The sequence below is a fragment of the Cherax quadricarinatus genome, unplaced genomic scaffold (genome assembly GCF_038502225.1).
Source record: "Cherax quadricarinatus isolate ZL_2023a unplaced genomic scaffold, ASM3850222v1 Contig500, whole genome shotgun sequence".
Taxonomy (NCBI): Eukaryota; Metazoa; Arthropoda; class Malacostraca; order Decapoda; family Parastacidae; genus Cherax; species Cherax quadricarinatus.
Window position 1 is genome coordinate 137656 of NW_027195526.1, and position 19559 is coordinate 157214.

The following is a 19559-nucleotide window of genomic DNA, read 5'->3' on the forward strand; positions in this document are numbered from 1 at the left end:
AACTTATTTCCATTGGGGTCCTTAATCTTGTCCCCCAGGATGCGACCCACACCAGTCGACTAACACCCAGGTACCTATTTGCTGCTAGGTGAACAGGACAACAGGTGTAAGGAAACGTGTCGAAATGTTTCCACCCACCGGGAATCGAACCCGGGCCCTCCGTGTGTGAAGCGGGAGCTTTAGCCACCAGGCCAATATATGTGAAACACTAAAGGGGGGCACTGGTCAGAAAAATAGCAAATATTGAACTTAAGCTTAAGGAATCTTGCAGGAGACAACAATCTCAGGAAGAACTTAAAGAAAACAATGAAATTAAAAGAACCCCAAAATACTTCATCTCTTATGCCAACTCTAAGGCAAAAGCAACATCCAATACTGAGACCCCTGCCTAGATAAGATTGGACCTATCAGATGAAAGCAAAGAAATGAGCGAGATATTCAAGTCCCAATACAACTCGGTGTTCAATGAGCCATTAACCAGACTAAGGGTAGACAATCTAAATTAATTTTTTATGACCAAGACTCAAAATTTGGTCATTTAAAAAATCTCTGATATTATCCTAACACCACAAGACTTCGAAAAGGCAATTAATGTAATGCCCATGCACTCTGCCCCAGGGCCAGACTCATGGAACTCCCTGTTCATCAAGAACTGCAAGAACCCTGTCATGTGCCTTCAGCATTCTATGGAGAGGGTATCAGGTATTAGTACTCAAAAATTAAAGAACTGAAGTACAACTGGATGCACCACATTTGAAAGATGGCAAGGCTGAAACTATTGCTGAAGAAATGGCAAAAGTTATTGATGAATACAACTTATGAAATGCAATAAAGATGATCATTGCTGATACAACCAAGGTTAACACTGGGAAAAAGAGTGGAGCTGTTGTCAAACTCCAACGAATGTTTTCAAAGGGGATTAGCAGACCACAATTTATCAGTTGTCAGCATAACGTTCTGGACAGGATTCTCTATTTGGTAATGGATGAAAATCTTGGTGCTAAAACCAGTTCTCCAAACACTGAGTATCCATTTGTATCCTAACTGGTGAAGAATTATGAGGAACTAAAGGCACAGTTTGTTAATGGAACAATTTACATAAACGACATAGATGAGGGAATAAATAGCGACATAAGCAAATTTGCTGATGACACCAAAACAGGCCGTCCAATTCATTCTAATGAGGACACTAGAGCACTCCAGGATGATTTGAATAGACTGATGCAATGGTCGGAGAAGTGGCAGATGCAGTTTAATATTGACAAATGCAAAGTTCTAAATGTTGGACAGTTAAATAACAATGCCACATATAAACTAAATAATGTAGATCTTAATACTACTGATTGCGAAAAGGATTTAGGAGTTCTGGTTAGCAGTAACCTAAAACCAAGACAACAGTGCATTAGTGTTTGCAATAAAGCTAACAGAATTCTTGGCTTCATATCTAGAAGTATAAATAATAGAAGTCCTCAGGTTGTTCTTCAACTCTATATATCCTTGGTTAGGCCTCATTTAGACTATGCTGCTCAGTTCTGGTCACCGTATTACAGAATGGATATGCTCTGGAAAACATACAGAGGAGGATGACAAAGATGATCCCATGTATCAGAAATCTTCCCTATGAGGATAGACTGAGGGCCCTGAATCTGCACTTTCTCGAAAGGCATAGAATTAGGGGGGATATGATCGAGGTGTATAAATGAAAAACAGGAATAAATAAAGGGGATGTAAATAGTGTGCTGAAAATTTCCAGCCAAGACAGGACTCGCAGCAATGGTATCAAGTTGGAAAAATTGAGATTCAGAAAGGATATAGGAAAGCATTGATTTGGTAATAGAGTTGTGGATGAGTGGAACAAACTCCCGAGTACAGTTATTCAGGCTAAAACGTTGTGTAGTTTTAAAAATAGGTTAGATAAATACATGAGTGGGTGCGGGTGGGTTAGAGTTGGACCTGACTAGCTTGTGCTGCTGGGTCTGGTGCAGTGCTCCATCCTTGAGTGGAGATGACCAGACTGGGTGGTTCATTGGGCTAATCTGGGGGGGGGGGTCATTGGTCTAATCCGGGGGAGGACATGGACCTGCTCTGCATGGGTCAGTAGGCCTGTTGCAGTGCTCCTTCTTTCTTATGTTCTTAAGAGATCCTCCATAAATCAGGATGGAGAAATGATATGAAGTTTTTGTGCCATCTAACACAAATGTTTAGATTCTTTGAAGACAAAGGGCACTTTCGTTTGATTAACTTTCAGAAAATTCCAAACATCAGCAATGTGAGGTGGAATTCAAGAGCCATTCATGCTATTCTTGCATTCATTCTTATACCTACAAGATGGAAGACTTTGGAGTAGATATGCAGATTCATTTCATACATCTGGGCAGATTATCAGTTCACTGATCAGATGTGCAATGAAAATTGAAAATGACTTCAAGAATTTGTCAGAAATACTGAAACCTTACAAAAAAGCACTGAACTCATTGAAAAATCACTGGAAGCAGGAGCCGTGTGCACTCAATATACCAAGAAGTAATCAGTGTGCTGAACGTGCAATCAAAGTTATGCAGGAACTGTATGCTGCCTGCACTAACAAAAACAAACTGCAGCTTCAGTTTATTCTAAGCAATAAGTAGTAATATATGTACAAACATGATAACAATGATGCTGTAAGCTGTTTTAGTTATCAATATTACATGTAATATGCAATCAAGTTATTTGGTTTTGTTTCTCATTTTTTTCATCTAGGGGCGACATTTTCTAAAAAGATATTGAAATGAAAGGTCATTTCTTTGCTTTTAGGCAAAAGCTCATATGGTTAAAGTACGGGAATACAGTGGACCCCCGGTTAACAATATTTTTTCACTCCAGAAGTATGTTCAGGTGCCAGTACTGACCGAATTTGTTCCCATAAGGAATACTGTGAAGTAGATTAGTCCATTTCAGACCCCCAAACATACACGTACAAACGCACTTACATAAATACACTTACATAATTGGTCGCATTCGGAGGTGATAGTTATGCGGGGGTCCACTGTATTATGCTGTAAAAAAGTTATAACCCTAATGGACACGGAGTTGTCCCACAGTCGCTAAAAACAACAGAAATAGCCCAACTCCAGAAAGGTGGCAGTCGAATAATAGCAAAGAACTACAGACCAACAGGGCTAACATTCCATACCATAAAAATCTTTGAAAGGGATCTAAGAAGCAAGATCGCCAACCACCTAAATACCCATCAGTTACACAACCCAGGGCAACACAGGTTTAGAGAAGGTCACTCCTGCCTGTCCCAGCTACTGGACCACTATGACAAGGTCTTCGATGCTTTAGAGAATAAACAAAATGCAGATGAAGTATACACAGACTTTGCAAAAGCCATCGACAAGTGTGACCAAAGTGTAATGCACACAAAATGCATGATAAAGGAATAACAGAAAAAGTTGATAGATAAATCTAAAACTTCCTAACAAACAGAACACACAGAGAAGTAGTAAACAGAGTAAAGTCTGAGGCGGCTACAGTGAAAAGCTCTTTTCCACAAGGTACAGTACTCACTCTTATCCTGTTCCTCATCCTCATATCTGACATAGACAGAGATGTAAGCCATAGCTCCGTGTCTTCCTTTGCGGAGGACACTCACACTGCCATGACAGTGTTCTCCATCGAAGACACTGCAAGACTCCAAATGGACATCAGCCAAATCTTTAAATATGAAGTTCAATGAAGAGAAATTTCAACTACTCAAATATGGAAAACTTGAGGAAATTAAAACTTTATCAGGGTATAAAACAAATTCTAACCACACATAGAACAACAAACTAATGTGAAGGACCTGAGAGTAATAATGTCAGAGGATCTCACCTTCAAAGACCACAACAATGTATCTACCTTATCTACTAGAAAAAGATAGGATGGATAATGAGAATCTTCAAAACTAGGGACACGAAGCCCATGATGATTCTTTTCAAATCACTTGTTCTCTCTAGGCTGGAATATTGATGTACACTAACTGCCCCCTTCAAGGCAGGCAAAACTGCTGACCTGGAGAATGTACAGAGAACTTTCATGGCACACAAATACAATAAAGCACCTAAATTACTGGGAACGGTTGAAGTCCCTTGATTTGTATTTCCTGGAATGCAAGCATGAAATACACATGATAATACAGGTCTCCCTCCAAATACGCGAGGGTTAGGGGATCAAGAACCTCACAAATGTTGAAAAATCGTGAATGTTTGGTGCCCAAATATATTGTAGGAAAATATAACTGCAAGAAAAATATAACTGCATTTACTTAGCCTGGTCATGGACTGGGCTGCAGGGATGCTGATCCCCGGAATACCCTCCAGGTAGACTCCAGGTAGCCTAACAATACTGCTTCCTTAACCTATTGAACCATGAACAATCATAAAACACATGAAAACATCATAAAATATTGTACTAGTGCCAGCCCTTTGGTAAAGAAGGTGAGAAAGACTATAGAATTCAAGAAAGAACTCGTAGCAGAGTACCAAAGTGGAGGAGGAAGAGAGGGGAGAATGTGCCTTCTTCACTGATTCAGTGATTCTATGATGTGTATGATACTAAAGTAGCATGAGTCGATAAAGGCTATAGCACCAGCCAACAATAAAGTGTAGCATTAACAATGTAGAAAGTAAGTTAAGTGATTACTCGATAGAAAAAGGACTGCACAGACCTAACTCCTCCAATGTTGTTGGAGTTATATAGGGCGACTGACAACACCGCCATCTCTAGTCTCTACCACCTCCACCACCACTATGTATGGCTTATATCTCAGTGGCCCTTATGCATGTACACCCAACAACACCAACACAACGACACCCATGACATATTTAATGACGTATTTTATTCATTCTCGAGTATATGTCATGTTTCTATGTTATTAATATTGTTTATTATGCCATATTAGATGAATTGAGATAGATAAATAAGCCATAGAGTTGATATTAGTGCCATATTGAAGGACTATCTTGTCCTATCTCCAAACTCTGCCATCGCCACAATTCCTTACATATGTAATGACATATTTTAAATATGATTGGGCAGCTGGGAATTCGCGAATGTTCGAAGCCCACAAAAGTGGAAAAGGCGAATGTTGAGGGAGACCTGTATACACTTGGAAAATCCTAGAGGGATTAGTACCAAACTTGCAAACGAGAATCACTCCCTACAAAAGCAAAACACTTGGCAGGAGATGCAACATTCCCCCAATGAAAAGCAGGGGTGCCACAAGTACACTAAGAGACAACACAATAAGTGTCAGGAGCCAAAGACTTTCAACTGCCACCCAGCATACATAAGGGGGATTACCAACAGACCTCTTGTCTGTCTTCAAGAAGGCACTGGACAGGCACCTAAAGTCAGTACTTGATCAGCCGGGCTGTGGTTCGTATGTCAGTTTATGTGCAGGCAGCAGTAAAAGCCTGGTTGATTTGACCCTGATGCACCATGAGGCCTGGTCTCAGACCGAGCCACGGGGGCATTGACCCCTGAAACCCTCTCCAGGTATGCTGGCAACAGTGAACAGCATGCTTGCAACAGTAAACAGCATACTAGCAATGGTGAAAAGGATGTTGGCAGCAGTGAACAGCATGCTGGCAGCAGTGAACAGCATGCTGACAGCAGTGAACAGCATGCTGACAGCAGTGAACAGAGGTGTGGGTGTGGATGGCTTCAAGAAGAGGTTTACTCTGAAGGATGCCATATATGCAGCTGCCAATACATGGAATCATGCAACTAAAGACACGCTTGCACATGCCTGGCACAACCTCTGACCTGCGACTATGTTGAGTAGTAGTAGTAGTGGCGATGACTGATGACTGATACTGATGATGATGATGATGATGATGATGATGATGATGATGATGATGATGATGATGATGATGATGATGATGATGATGATGATGATGATGATGATGATGATGATGATGATGATGATGATGATGATGATGATGATGATGATGATGATGATGATGATGATGATGATGATGATGATGATGATGATGATGATGATGATGATGATGATGATGATGATGATGATGATGATGATGATGATGATGATGATGATGATGATGATGATGATGATGATGATGATGATGATGATGATGATGATGATGATGATGATGATGATGATGATGATGATGATGATGATGATGATGATAGATCTTACATATACAAAACAGTATACCTTCAGAGTTTCTCAGTAACATGGAGGAAGTGGATATCGAAGTTCTTAACATCGATGATGATGCTCCAGTTGTTCACTTGATGACTGATGATGAAATAGCTGAAATGATTGTGAATCAAGGTGATCCTGATAATAACAGTGATGATAAAGATGTCACTGTTAACACAGTGAAATAGGTGCCAACAGATAACATGGTGCATTCATAACAGAACAAGAAATCATGTCAGTGTATAATATCAGAGAGAGACTGCTACCACAAAAACCAGTGTTATTGAGACAGATGACAATGAAACATTAAAAAAAGGCATCCAACACAATGCTTCCTCATCCCTAGAACATCCACTTTCAGGTCCCTCAACTGCTTCCAATGTTCCTCCTCAAAGTGATGTTATCACTGATGTAACCTCTCCCTCAAAAGTTTCTTAGACCTGGCTAGTGTACTTGTAGTGTCTGGGCCTGCATTTCCCTTTTTTTTTTTTGTAAGTAGTGAGAATGTTTTTGTTTGTACAGTACCTGTACAGTACAGTGGACCCCCGGTTAACGATATTTTTTCACTACAGAAGTATGTTCAGGTGCCAGTACTGACTGAATTTGTTCCCATAAGAAATATTGTGAAGTAGATTAGTCCATTTCAGACCCCCAAACATACACGTACAGACGCACTTACATAAATACACTTACATAATTGGTCGCATTCGGAGGTAATCGTTATGCGGGGGTCCACTGTATTTATAGATGCAAATATACAGTACATATTATAGATGCAAATATATACAAATACAGTGGACCCCCGCTTAACGATAACCTCCCAATGCGACCAATTATGTAAGTGTATTTATGTAAGTGGGTTTGTACGTGTATGTTTGGGGGTCTGAAATGGACTAATCTACTTCACAATATTCCTTATGGGAACAAATTCGGTCAGTACTGGCACCTGAACATACTTCTGGAATGAAAAAATATCGTTAACCGGGGGTCCACTGTAATCAGAAATCCAGTCCCAAGCATTTCGGATAAAGGATTTTCAACTGTAAAACTAACATGATGTGTGGTAGTATCTAATGTGGTGTGATAGCACCTAATGTGGTGTGAGATCACTTGTGGTGTGATGGCACCTAATGTGGTATGAGATCGCTTGTGGTGTGATGGCACCTAATGTGGTGTATGGTAGCACCTAACGTGATAACACCTAATGTTATTTTTTTTTATTATCACACTTGTTGAGAAATGGCATTACCAGCTAAGTTTAAACAGTGAAAACTTAACTTTAAAGGCAACTCATCGCCTGCACAGCCGCCCCTGCAGACGAGGTCTAGAAGCTGTCGAAACCATCTCACAACGGGCTGTCAAGAATTATAATTTGTAAGATTATAAATTACCCCTAGGGGGTGTTATGTCAGCATATTTCATTCACTGATGGCTGACAAAATACATACTTGTTTGGACTCAAAAGTCCACACCTTACTACCGACTATAGGCTGATTACAAACTCCTTGCGACTCAAGAACTGCGCAGTCCCCCATACCACAAGAAATTCATAACATACCTTGCTCTTGTAACGTGAGCTATGGTGTTCTTCACACCTTTGACAGGTATCGGTGACTTGATAGAAGCTGAAGTGTCCTTGGATGTCCACGTCTTCCATTGTCTAGGAAACGCACACTGGTACACTATGTTCCACAAGATTTGTCTTTATTGTTCACAATGTTATCATTGAAGAAGCTGATCACACTTCTCTTAAGTGTTTATTGTGTTTTATGAGATACTTTGTTCACACTAACGCACAGATCAGTGTTCTTTGTTGGTTATCCTGGCGTCAGTGTCACTCTCAGTAGAGTCAAAAGTAATCTGAAGACGTCACAGCACCCCATGCCGTCACTGCCCCCAGCACAAAAAAAAAGCTGACCTAGTACTTTTTGCTTCCTTGCCACTTCCTCGATGAAGCAAAGCAGAATGTTTGATTCTTGCTGTCTTAAGCATAGACAACAATGTCCACTGTCTTTACTATGGTAATAAAGTGGGAGCAGGATTTTCCTTAATTGTCCTGCTAAAGTAAGAGATGTACTGTCTCTTATTAAACTACGCTTTGCAACACTGCACTGCAAGGAGCAGCGGTCAACTTGACCACGTCGCATACTCGTACGGCATCTGTGATCAATTACTCACTGTAGCAGTAAACAACACGCTTGCCCCTTCTGAGAAGGCTGGGCCCCTCAGGGCTGAAAGGGGCTCAAGGGGCTGAAGGGGGCTGAAGGGGGCTAATACCCCCCTCCTGGAGAAAATTTCTCCACAAACTGGCCGATTCCCACCAAGGCAGGGTGGCCCGAAAAAGAAAATCTTTCACCATCATTCACTCCATCACTGTCTTGCCAGAAGGGTGCTTTACACTACTACAGTTTTTAAACTGCAACATTAACACCCCTCCTTCAGAGTGCAGGCACTGTACTTCCCATCTCCACGACTCAAGTCCGGCCTGCCGGTTTCCCTAAACCCCTTCATAAATGTTACTTTGCTCACACTCCAACAGCACGTCAAGTATTAAAAATCATTTGTCTCCATTCACTCCTATCAAACACGCTCACGCATGCCTGCTGGAAGTCCAAGCCCCTCGCACACAAAACCTCCTTTACCCCCTCCCTCCAACCTTTCCTAGGCCGACCCCTACCCCGCCTTCCTTCCACTACAGACTGATACACTCTTGAAGTCACTCTGTTTCGCTCCATTCTCTCTACATGTCCGAACCACCTCAACAACCCTTCCTCAGCCCTCTGGACAACAGTTTTGGTAATCCCGCACCTCCTCCTAACTTCCAAACTACGAATTCTCTGCATTATATTCACACCACACATTGCCCTCAGACATGACATCTCCACTGCCTCCAGCCTTCTCCTCGCTGCAACATTCATCACCCATGCTTCACACCCATATAAGAGCGTTGCTAAAACTATACTCTCATACATTCCCCTCTTTGCCTCCAAGGACAAAGTTCTTTGTCTCCACAGACTCCTAAGTGCACCACTCACCCTTTTCCCCTCATCAATTCTATGATTCACCTCATCTTTCATAGACCCATCCGCTGACACGTCCACTCCCAAATATCTGAATACATTCACCTCCTCCATACTCTCTCCCTCCAATCTGATATCCAGTCTTTCATCACCTAATCTTTTTGTTATCCTCATAACCTTACTCTTTCCTGTATTCACTTTTAATTTTCTTCTTTAGCACACCCTACCAAATTCATCCACCAATCTCCACAACTTCTCTTCAGAATCTCCCAAGAGCACAGTCTCATCAGCAAAGAGCAACTGTGACAACTCCCACTTTATGTGTGATTCTTTATCTTTTAACTCCACGCCTCTTGCCAAGACCCTCGCATTTACTTCTCTTACAACCCCATCTATAAATATATTAAACAACCATGGTGACATCACACACCTAATGTGGTAGCACCTAATGTGGTAGTACCTAATGTGGTGGGTGGTAGTACCTAACATGGTGTATGGTAGCACATAACGTGATAGCACATTATGGTAGCACCTAATGTGGAGTGTGGAAACACCTAACGTGGTCACTTACTGTATTTTTAAAAAATGCTGAATGCTATAAATAACAAACAAAATAATGTAGAGATTATTAATTTAGAAGGGAATAATTTCTCTAGTAGCAGTAATATTTATCTTGTTTATCAACAGAGGCCGCTGGTAAGTTCTCTCTCTACCAATAAATGACAGAAGGTAGAGAGCAAATCCATTACTATTAACCCTTTGACTGTCACGGTCGTATATATACATCTTACGAGGTACCGTGTTTGACGTATATATACTCATAAATTCTAGCGGCTTCAAATCAAGCAGGAGAAAGCTGGTAGGCCCACATGTGAGAGAATGGGTCTGTGTGGTCAGTGTGCACCATATAAAAAAAATCCTGGAGCACTCAGTGCATAATGAGAAAAAAACTCTGATCGTTTTTTTTAATTAAAATGCCGACTTTGTGGTCTATTTTCGTATAGTATTTATGGTTGTATTCTCGTTTTCTTGGTCTCATTTGATAGAATGGAAAACATATTATAGAAATAGAGGTGATTTTCATTGATTTTAATATAAAAAGAACCTAGAAATGGAGCTCAAAGTAGGGAAAATGTTTGATTTTTGCCAATGTTCAAAAGTAAACAAATGATGCCATTGTCCAATAAATGTCCAACTAGCCATTTTAATATGCAGTCATGAATGGGTTAATGTTATTTATACAATTATTACAGTATTGCAGTAGTCTGCATAATAGTAAGTCTTCTATTTTTTGTTTGAATAAAAATTCAAAATAGAAAGCAAGAGTAATATCACAGGGGCCTGGAGACATGACTGATGAGCAAAGAAAATGTTATTTTAGAGCCAGGAATGTCTGCATTGTTCATTCTGGACCTTATTTTGAAATTGTCATATTTTTTTAGATTTCGTGAAATTGGCCAAATTGCAAATTTCTGACCACATTATTAGGTAGTTGAAGTCGGTAAATGGGCAGTTTCTTGTACTCAATCGATAGAAAAAATGAAATTCTAAAGAAATAGCTATGAGTTTGGGCAACTGGAACAATGGAATTAGCCAAAAATAGGGCTCAAAGTGGGTGAAATCGCCGATTTGTAAACAGCACCGTGGTCGCTAACTTTGCGAGAGCATAATTCCGTCAGTTTTCCATCAAATTTCGTTTTTTTGGTGTCATTACAATCGGGAAAAGATTCTCTATCATTTCATAAGAAATTTTTTTTTTTTTTAAATTTTGCGACACCAGGAGACACCTCAGGATTGGGGGTTGCGACAGTCAAAGGGTTAAAGACATTACTGGCTGTACTTGTGTGGAGATTCAAAGACTGCATCTTTGTCTCACTGAGGAAAGATTTAAGGTGTAGCAGGGCCCAACAAGGGTGTCGGGCGAGAGTGACAATTGCACATGTCGAAAACATAGTTAATATTTTTGTTAATGTTTCAATTGTTTATACTGAAAGGCTGTTCACTAGAATGATAAGCATGGGTTGCTTGCACTTAATATGTGTGGCACTAGAGAAGATTTGCATGCAAATTCTTTTAGACACACTGAACATTTAAAGGGTTTCTCTAATGTGCTTTGAGTTACCAAAGAGTTTTTTTCACATTTGAGAAAAAAAAAAACTGATATGTCTTATCTTCCTTGAGTTCTTGTGTTTGTCAAAATGACTTTATGAAAATAATTCTGAGTAGTAACTTAGTTCTCATGTGTTAGTTCTCATGTGTTAGTTCTCATGTGTTAGTTCTCGTGTGTTAGTTCTCATGTGTTAGTTCTCATGTGTTAGTTCTCACGTGTTAGTTCTCATGTGTTAGTTCTCATGTGTTAGTTCTCATGTGTTAGTTCTCACGTGTTAGTTCTCATGTGTTAGTTCTCACGTGTTAGTTCTCATGTGTTAGTTCTCATGTGTTAGTTCTCATGTGTTAGTTCTCATGTGTTAGTTCTCATGTGTTAGTTCTCATGTGTTAGTTCTCATGTGTTAGTTCTCATGTGTTAGTTCTCATGTGTTAGTTCTCGTGTGTTAGTTCTCATGTGTTAGTTCTCATGTGTTAGTTCTCATGTGTTAGTTCTCATGTGTTAGTTCTCACGTGTTAGTTCTCATGTGTTAGTTCTCACGTGTTAGTTCTCATGTGTTAGTTCTCATGTGTTACTGGCACAGGTTGATTACAATTAATCTTAGAAACTGTGATATGGTTTTATTTTATATCTGAAAAGTGTTAAACCCTAATGGACATAAAGCACTGCAAAGTTTTACAAATATTTTTTTTATTATGACACTGGCCGATTCCCACCAATAATGAATCAATACACAAATCATTTGCCTCAGAGAAATTTGAAATGTTACATTAATCAAGTGTCTGACAGAAATCAATTCTTTTACAAAAATTAGCTTTCTCACTAATATAAATCACCTCTTAACCCTTAAACTGTCCAAATGTAGATCTACATTGACGTGCGTAGCGCTCCAAATGTAGATCTACGTTTTTTCACATAAAGCATGTAAAATCAAACGTAAATCTACATCTGGGCAGGTTAAGGTTTAAAGCACAATAAATAATCTTAACAAACATAAACTTATATGATAAAATCAAAAATCTTCCTACAAACTTAATTTTACATAAATAATGTCATATGTCACAGAGAATGAATCTGACATTAACTCCTCAGTTCTAATTACTGCCCAGTTACAGCTTAAATTTCCTAAACCTTACACAGCATGTGTGATCATTGTCAGCATCATTAGTATGCACTGGTTGACTATCAAAGCTAAACCAAATGAAAGGTATATTGTAACCAAAACTAATGTTATGAAAATAAGATACAAGCACTTTTCTGCTGTTGTGAGAAGTTAGGGGCATTTAGCTTTGAACAAGAGAAAGGGATCAGATTATGTTTAAAGATCTTGAAGTCTCTTATTACTGATCTGGTTTAACTTCTGAATCAATCCGTATATGTCTAACATGATTAGCTTTTTGCATAAAACATTTCAGACACTCTGAGTTCTGATATGGTTTGGTTTCAGTTAGAGCTCGCATACGTGTCACCAACACAGATTTTCTTGAAAAGTCTTTTAGACACACCAAACACTGGTATGGTTTAAGCTGTGTGTGAGCTTTCATGTGTGCCTCAAGAGAAGATTTGTATCTAAATTTTTTATGACACACTGAACACAGGAAGGGCATCTCCCCTGTGTGGGACCTTATGTGATTCTCTACACATGATCTTCTTAGAAAAGCTTTTAGACAGTAGGAACATTTATAAAGTTTCTCTCCAGTGTGAATTTTCATGTGTGATGATAAAGAAGAACTGCAAGTAAAGCTTTTAAGGCACACTGAACACTTATATGGTTTCTCTCCTGTGTGAATCCTCATGTGTGGCACTAGAGAAGATTTGCATGAAAATTCTTTTAGACACACTGAACATTTAAAGGGTTTCTCTCCTGTGTGAATTTTCATGTGTGATGCTACAGAAGAACTGCAAGCAAAGCTTTTAAGGCACACTGAACACTTATATGGTTTCTCTCCTGTGTGAGATCTCATGTGTATCACTAGATAAGATCTGCATGCAAATTCTTTTAGACACAGTGAGCACTTAAATGGTTTTTCTCCAGTGTGAATTCTCATATGTGTCACTAGAGTAGCTCTGCATGCTAATCTTTTTTTACAAACTGAACACTTATATGGTTTCTTAGCTTTGTGTGTTCTGTGTTTCATTAGATTAGATTTGACCAAATTTTTTTTCAGGGACTCCGAACACTGATACGTTTTTTTAATTTTGTGATTTCTCATGTGTGTCACTAGGTTAGCTTGGTTTGAGAATTTTTTAAAACATTTTGAACACCAATATGTATTCTCTTCTTCATCATCTCTCATTTGCATTACTGCAGATTTTTTCATAACAACACTGGTGTGAATCTTGGCTGGAAACTGGGTCAAAGAGGCACTTGATTCAATCATTGCTGAAGGTGGCACCATCGAGGCAGGTGTTGCTGGAAGTGGAGCCATCAAAGCAGTTGTTGCTGGTGGTGTAGCCATCAAGGCAGTTGCTGCTGGAGATGGAGCCATCAAAGCAGTTGTTGCTGGCAGTGTAGCCATCAAGGCAGTTACTGCTGGAGGTGGAGCCATCAAAGCAGTTGTTGCTGGTGGTGTAGCCATCAAGGCAGTTGTTGCTGGAGGTGGAGCCATCAAAGCAGTTGTTGCTGGCAGTGTAGCCATCAAGGCAGTTGCTGCTGGAGGTGGAGCCATCAAAGCAGTTGTTGCTGGTGGTGTAGCCATCAAGGCAGTTGCTGCTGGAGGTGGAGCCATCAAAGCAGTTGTTGCTGGTGGTGTAGCCATCAAGGCAGTTGATGCTGGAGGTGGAGCCATCAAGGCAGTTGTTGCTGGAGGTGGAGCCATCAAGGCAGTTGTCTCTGAAACAGTCACTGATGGAGACTGTGCCACTGACACAGTTGCCACTGGAAATATCTCTCCTGGAAACTGGGCCATCCAGGCAGTTGTTGCTGGGATAATCACTGTTGGAGGCTGAGCCATTGAGGCAGTAATTGTTGGGAAAGTCAATGGCAAATTTTGCTGAGGCAATCAATAGATTGGAGTGTGCAAGACTGCCACTTTTTATTTTGGTAATAAGCACTGATAAAACTTCCTCCTGTATAAACTTAAATTTCAGTGTTTATTAGTAATGTTTACTTTCACAAGTATTTGGAGTATGCTACATGGGTTGATAAAAAATTTGTTAGTAAATAATTTGCATTACAAAGATAGTTTTATACCAGTAATTTTTAGAATTCAAATGGGAAACATTTGTCTATGCTGCAGTCTTCTTACAATATATTAGTTGTTATAAGAGACAGATCAAATTATATGATTTCTTTATCGTTCTCATCCTCAAAGTGAACAAAAACCCCTAACATTTTACACTATTCTGATTGCTTTACTTCCAATTAATTTTTTTGCATATACAAGGTTTAACAATAAACACAAGGTAATTTGTACAATTTGTACACACACAGGCTGTGTAAGTTATAGTTAGAGCTGACACTGAGTACACACAGGTTGTGTAAGTTATATTTACGGCTGACAATGTGTATACATACACTCTATATATGTTGAAAGTACAGCTGACAATGAGTTGAGAAATGACATGACCAAGAATACTTATTTACTGTGTAAATGGCACATGTAATAAATAAACGTTTTACCAAGAATAATGATGCATTATTTTCAGGTATTGATACATTCTAATTAATGACATGATACTATGCTTTATATTGTAAATATCTGATCAAACTGGAACATTAAAGAGTTCCAAGATATCTTTTAGTTACAAAATGACTGTTTCCAAAACATACCATATCAGTATTAACAGGATGTTGAAGTCAGCTTCAGATGTTGACATATATGCAGCATTTCTGACACCATGAAACACACCGCTGATACACAATACAGTATGTGGTGTATTTCTGGCATTCATATAAGCTTCATGACACTGGAGGCTGCCAACATGAATGAATTCTTCAGGTATAAGGCTCAGCTGTAAAAAGAAAGAATGACATATTAACAGGAATAAAATTAACTAATTTAAAGCACAGTTGAGCTGTAGTTAACTATTTTTTTTATAAACATACTGACTGTTCCCCACCAAGGCAGGGTGGCCCAAAAAAGAAGAAACACTTTCATTATCATTCACTCCATCTTGCCAGAGGCGTGCTTACACTACAATTAAAAAACTGCAACATAACAACGCTCCTCCTTGAATCCTGGAGGTACTTCCCGCCTCCAGGACAGTTTCCCTGAACCCCTTCATAAATGTTACTTTGCTCACACTCCAGCTTGTGATGCAAAAATATAGACTTTTTTAGAAGTATAAGGATTTTTTGCAAGTCATATCCAACTATAAATATTACTGTCATTTCCATCACACGAGGCAGTTTTTTTTTTTCCCAAAAGTAAAAAAAAAAAAAAAAAAAAAAACGCTGTGCTATATGACCCAGGTCAAATAATATTTTTAACAAAAAAATATGTAATTCCTTTAAAACTATGTTATGTTAACCCTTACACTGTCAGGACAAGTAAAATTACAACTGCTCTGTGTTCACATTAAAAAAAAAATGACATGGTATAGAATCTTTCTCTGAAGGTAATAACACCAATAGTAAGAAATATGATGGAAAATTTATGAAATTACAGTCTGTGTGCAATTTATTGATCAGTAATTTTGCCCATTTTGAGCCCTACTTTAAGCCAATCAATTGCTCAATTCAATCAAATTCTTAGCATTGTCACTAGTAACCTTTCTGATGAATCAGTTGGGCACAAGAAACCATTCAATCATCTATCAGAACTACTCAATAAAGTGCACAGAATTTGGCAACTTTGCCAATTTTACATAAAATTAAAAAACTTCAATTTAAAAGCAGAGTTGAAAATAAACACTGTAGAAATGTTAGACACTATACTATTTCCCCTATTTATTAACCACATGCCCAGGCATCTCCAATATTACACCTCCCTACCATTTTGAATTTACACACAAAAATCTACTGTTTACCCTATTTCCTATATAATAAAACATAACCAGGAATGATTGGAAATGGTTTAAGGCGTCCTAATAAGACCTAAAAAATCTATTATACAGACATGTAAGAAAAGAATATCTTTCCCAAGTTGAGCCAAATTTCTAGCCACTTCCGGTTGTAAAACCAGCGAAAAGCATCAATACTTCAACAGCATATATTCTATTCTATCAAATAATACCAAGAAACTGCCAATAAAAAATAATTAAACATCCTAGAAAACACACTAAAGTCAATACTTGGAACAAAACACAAAGTCAAAGAGTTTTGCTTATACCATCGTGCATAGTGCAGGACAGGAACTGTTTTATACCGTGAACACTCATCTACCAGACACTGCCTCATCTACCAGACACTGCCTCACCTACCAGACACTGCCTCATCTACCAGACACTGCCTCATCTACCAGACACTGCCTCACCTACCAGACACTGCCTCACCTACCAGACACTGCCTCATCTACCAGACACTGCCTCATCTACCAGACACTGCCTCACCTACCAGACACTGCCTCACCTACCAGACACTGCCTCACCTACCAGACACTGCCTCACCTACCAGACACTGCCTCACCTACCAGACACTGCCTCACCTACCAGACACTGCCTCATCTACCAGACACTGCCTCATCTACCAGACACTGCCTCATCTACCAGACACTGCCTCACCTACCAGACACTGCCTCGCCTACCAGACACTGCCATGCCTACCAGACACTGCCTTGCCTACCAGACACTGCCTCACCTACCAGACACTGCCTCACCTACCAGACACTGCCTTGCCTACCAGACACTGCCTCACCTACCAGACACTGCCTCACCTACCAGACACTGCCTCACCTACCAGACACTGCCTCACCTACCAGACACTGCCTCACCTACCAGACACTGCCTCACCTACCAGACACTGCCTCACCTACCAGACACTGCCTCACCTACCAGACACTGCCTCACCTACCAGACACTGCTTCACCTACCAGACACTGCATCACCTACCAGACACTGCATCACCTACCAGACACTGTCTCACCTACCAGACACTGTCTCACCTACCAGACACTGCCTCACCTACCAGACACTGCCTCACCTACCAGACACTGCCTCACCTACCAGACACTGCATCACCTACCAGACACTGCCTCACCTACCAGACACTGCATCACCTACCAAACACTGCCTCACCTACCAGACACTGCATCACCTACCAGACACTGCATCACCTACCAGACACTGCATCACCTACCAGACACTGCATCACCTACCAAACACTGCCTCACCTACCAGACCCTCCCTTACCTACAAGACACTGCCTCAATTAGCAGAGCCTGCCACACCAGCCAGACCATGCCATGCCTACCAGACACTGCATCACCTACCAGACACTGCCTTACCTACCAGACACTGTCTTACCTACCACACCCTGCCTCACATACCACACCCTGCCTCACATACATAACAATGCTCACCTACCACACACTGTGCAATTTAATGGACACTGCCACACCCAATAGACCCTTCCTCAAGTATGAGACACTGCCACATGTACCAGACACAGCCACACATACCAAACCCTTCCTCACCTACTAGGCAATGCCTGACCTACCAGGCACTGCATCACCTACCAGACACTGCCTCAACTACCAGACACTGCCTCAACTACCAGACACTGCCTCACCTACCAGACACTGCCACACCTACCAGACACTGCCACACCTACCAGACACCATCACCTACCAAACACTGAATCACCTACCCACTGTTAAGGTGACCCTGAGGCCAGGCCCGGCATAGTGAGGGGGAGTACACTTCTTGTCTCTAGGATGAGGTGGAGCCAAGTGAGGAATAGGGAAAGCAGCGAGGGTAGAACTCTAGTGCCTGCCCTCTGGTGGAAACTTTAAAAACTAGGCCATGGCCAGCACTCCTTCTAGTGGGAAGTATGTCAATTAGAAATGCATAGGCATACCCAGCTACATCACTCAGATCACGCTACCTAATAATTGCCCTCGACCGTGCCAACTGAAAAAAAAACTCAAGTCTCTTTCTCATTGGAACAGGGCACAAAACACAAAATAAACATATATATTCATGTGGACATGGACAAAAAAAAAATTCCTACTGGAAGGGAAGATAAAAAAAAGAGGGGTGTGCTAGAACATCTTGGTCCATAACATTGAGCCTTGGTGGGTGTCACTGCATGCCTTCCTGCATCTGGACAGATTCTGTAACACATCAGGAGACATTTCTGTGCCTGAGCTATGACATATCAGGGTATGGTCTCATCTGGAATGGTGAAACAGTCATTGTGGAGTAGTCACTGCAGGGTTCACTCAACCTGGGGCACAACCTGCTGGTGCCCTTGAGTGAGGCATCGGCAGTACTCGGCAAATGGACAGGACTTCTTCTGGCACGTAACACAGGACACTTCTCGACTGGTACTGTTGCTAGGCAATCACTGCTGAGAACTCAGTGCAGCAGAGCCTGGTGGTGCCGGCACAACTCAGGTGTATCATCTGGGAGTCATAGCAGCGTACACCATACCTGGAGTGAAGAGCTAGCTGCTAAAGTGACATCATACTTTGTACAGGCTGCTCACTGAAACCATGACATGAGTCAGACAGTTGCCTGCCATCAGGGGGCTACTGCGGCTTGATGATGTCATCCTCTAGACAGAGTTGGAGTTATAACATAGGTTAGTCTGAGCATCCCCAGATTGGGTCTACTCATAACTGTACTCTGATGGTCAGGAGGTGGAGTGATACAAGTCTCTTATGGGGAGTCGTAACAGGCAACTCTGACGTGACATGTAAGAGAATGGCAAGCACAAGCACTATCTATAAAGGGGGGTTTGGATGACTCATGTATCTGAAGCCTGAACTGACTAGTGTCAGTCGTCAAATGGTCACTATGGGGTGACATGTAACACGAGGGTGTTACAATGAGGTCTGGGCTTAGAATATTCATCGGGATACATGGAAAATTTGCACATCTGCACTGTACATCCGGTTACTACACAGCTTGCACTAGCGAATGATGCTTTTCTGTGCAAAAATTGACACTAAGGCATTCGTAAACATGTGAAAATACTAGCAATGAAACACTAACTGAGAGGAATAACACAAGACAATACAGTACTAAATATTTCTCTCTCAATCATTCTAGGCATTACTGAAAACACTTTAAATTGCTCACTATAAAATGGCAAATTCACACTGTCAATGTGACACCATGGGGTGATGTCATGGGGGTT

At 40.6% G+C, this 19559-nt stretch overlaps 2 protein-coding genes across 2 annotated transcripts in view; both read right to left on the minus strand.

Moving 5' to 3' along the window:
• LOC128697889 (gastrula zinc finger protein XlCGF57.1) overlaps nucleotides 1-5796 on the minus strand; it is a 126764-nt gene extending 120968 nt beyond the window's left edge. Inside the window, exon 1 of the mRNA XM_053789886.2 lies at nucleotides 3550-5796. The gene's annotated coding sequence lies outside the window, so the exon portion shown is untranslated. The remainder of the gene's footprint in view (nucleotides 1-3549) is intronic.
• A 6193-nt stretch (nucleotides 5797-11989) lies between these two features.
• On the minus strand, nucleotides 11990-18258 carry LOC128697888 (gastrula zinc finger protein XlCGF57.1). Its single transcript, XM_053789885.2, has 2 exons — nucleotides 18066-18258; nucleotides 11990-15271 (listed from the first exon to the last, which is right to left on the minus strand). The coding sequence occupies exon 2, from the start codon at nucleotides 14269-14271 to the stop codon at nucleotides 12658-12660; it is 1614 nt and encodes a 537-aa protein (XP_053645860.2). The 5' UTR covers nucleotides 14272-15271; nucleotides 18066-18258; the 3' UTR covers nucleotides 11990-12657.
• Between the last annotated feature and the right edge of the window lie 1301 nt (nucleotides 18259-19559).

Coding starts and splice junctions, on each gene's coding strand:
- LOC128697888 (XM_053789885.2), bottom strand. CDS start 14,271: ATGGCTCAGCCTCCAACAGTGATTATCCCAGCAACAACTGCCTGGATG.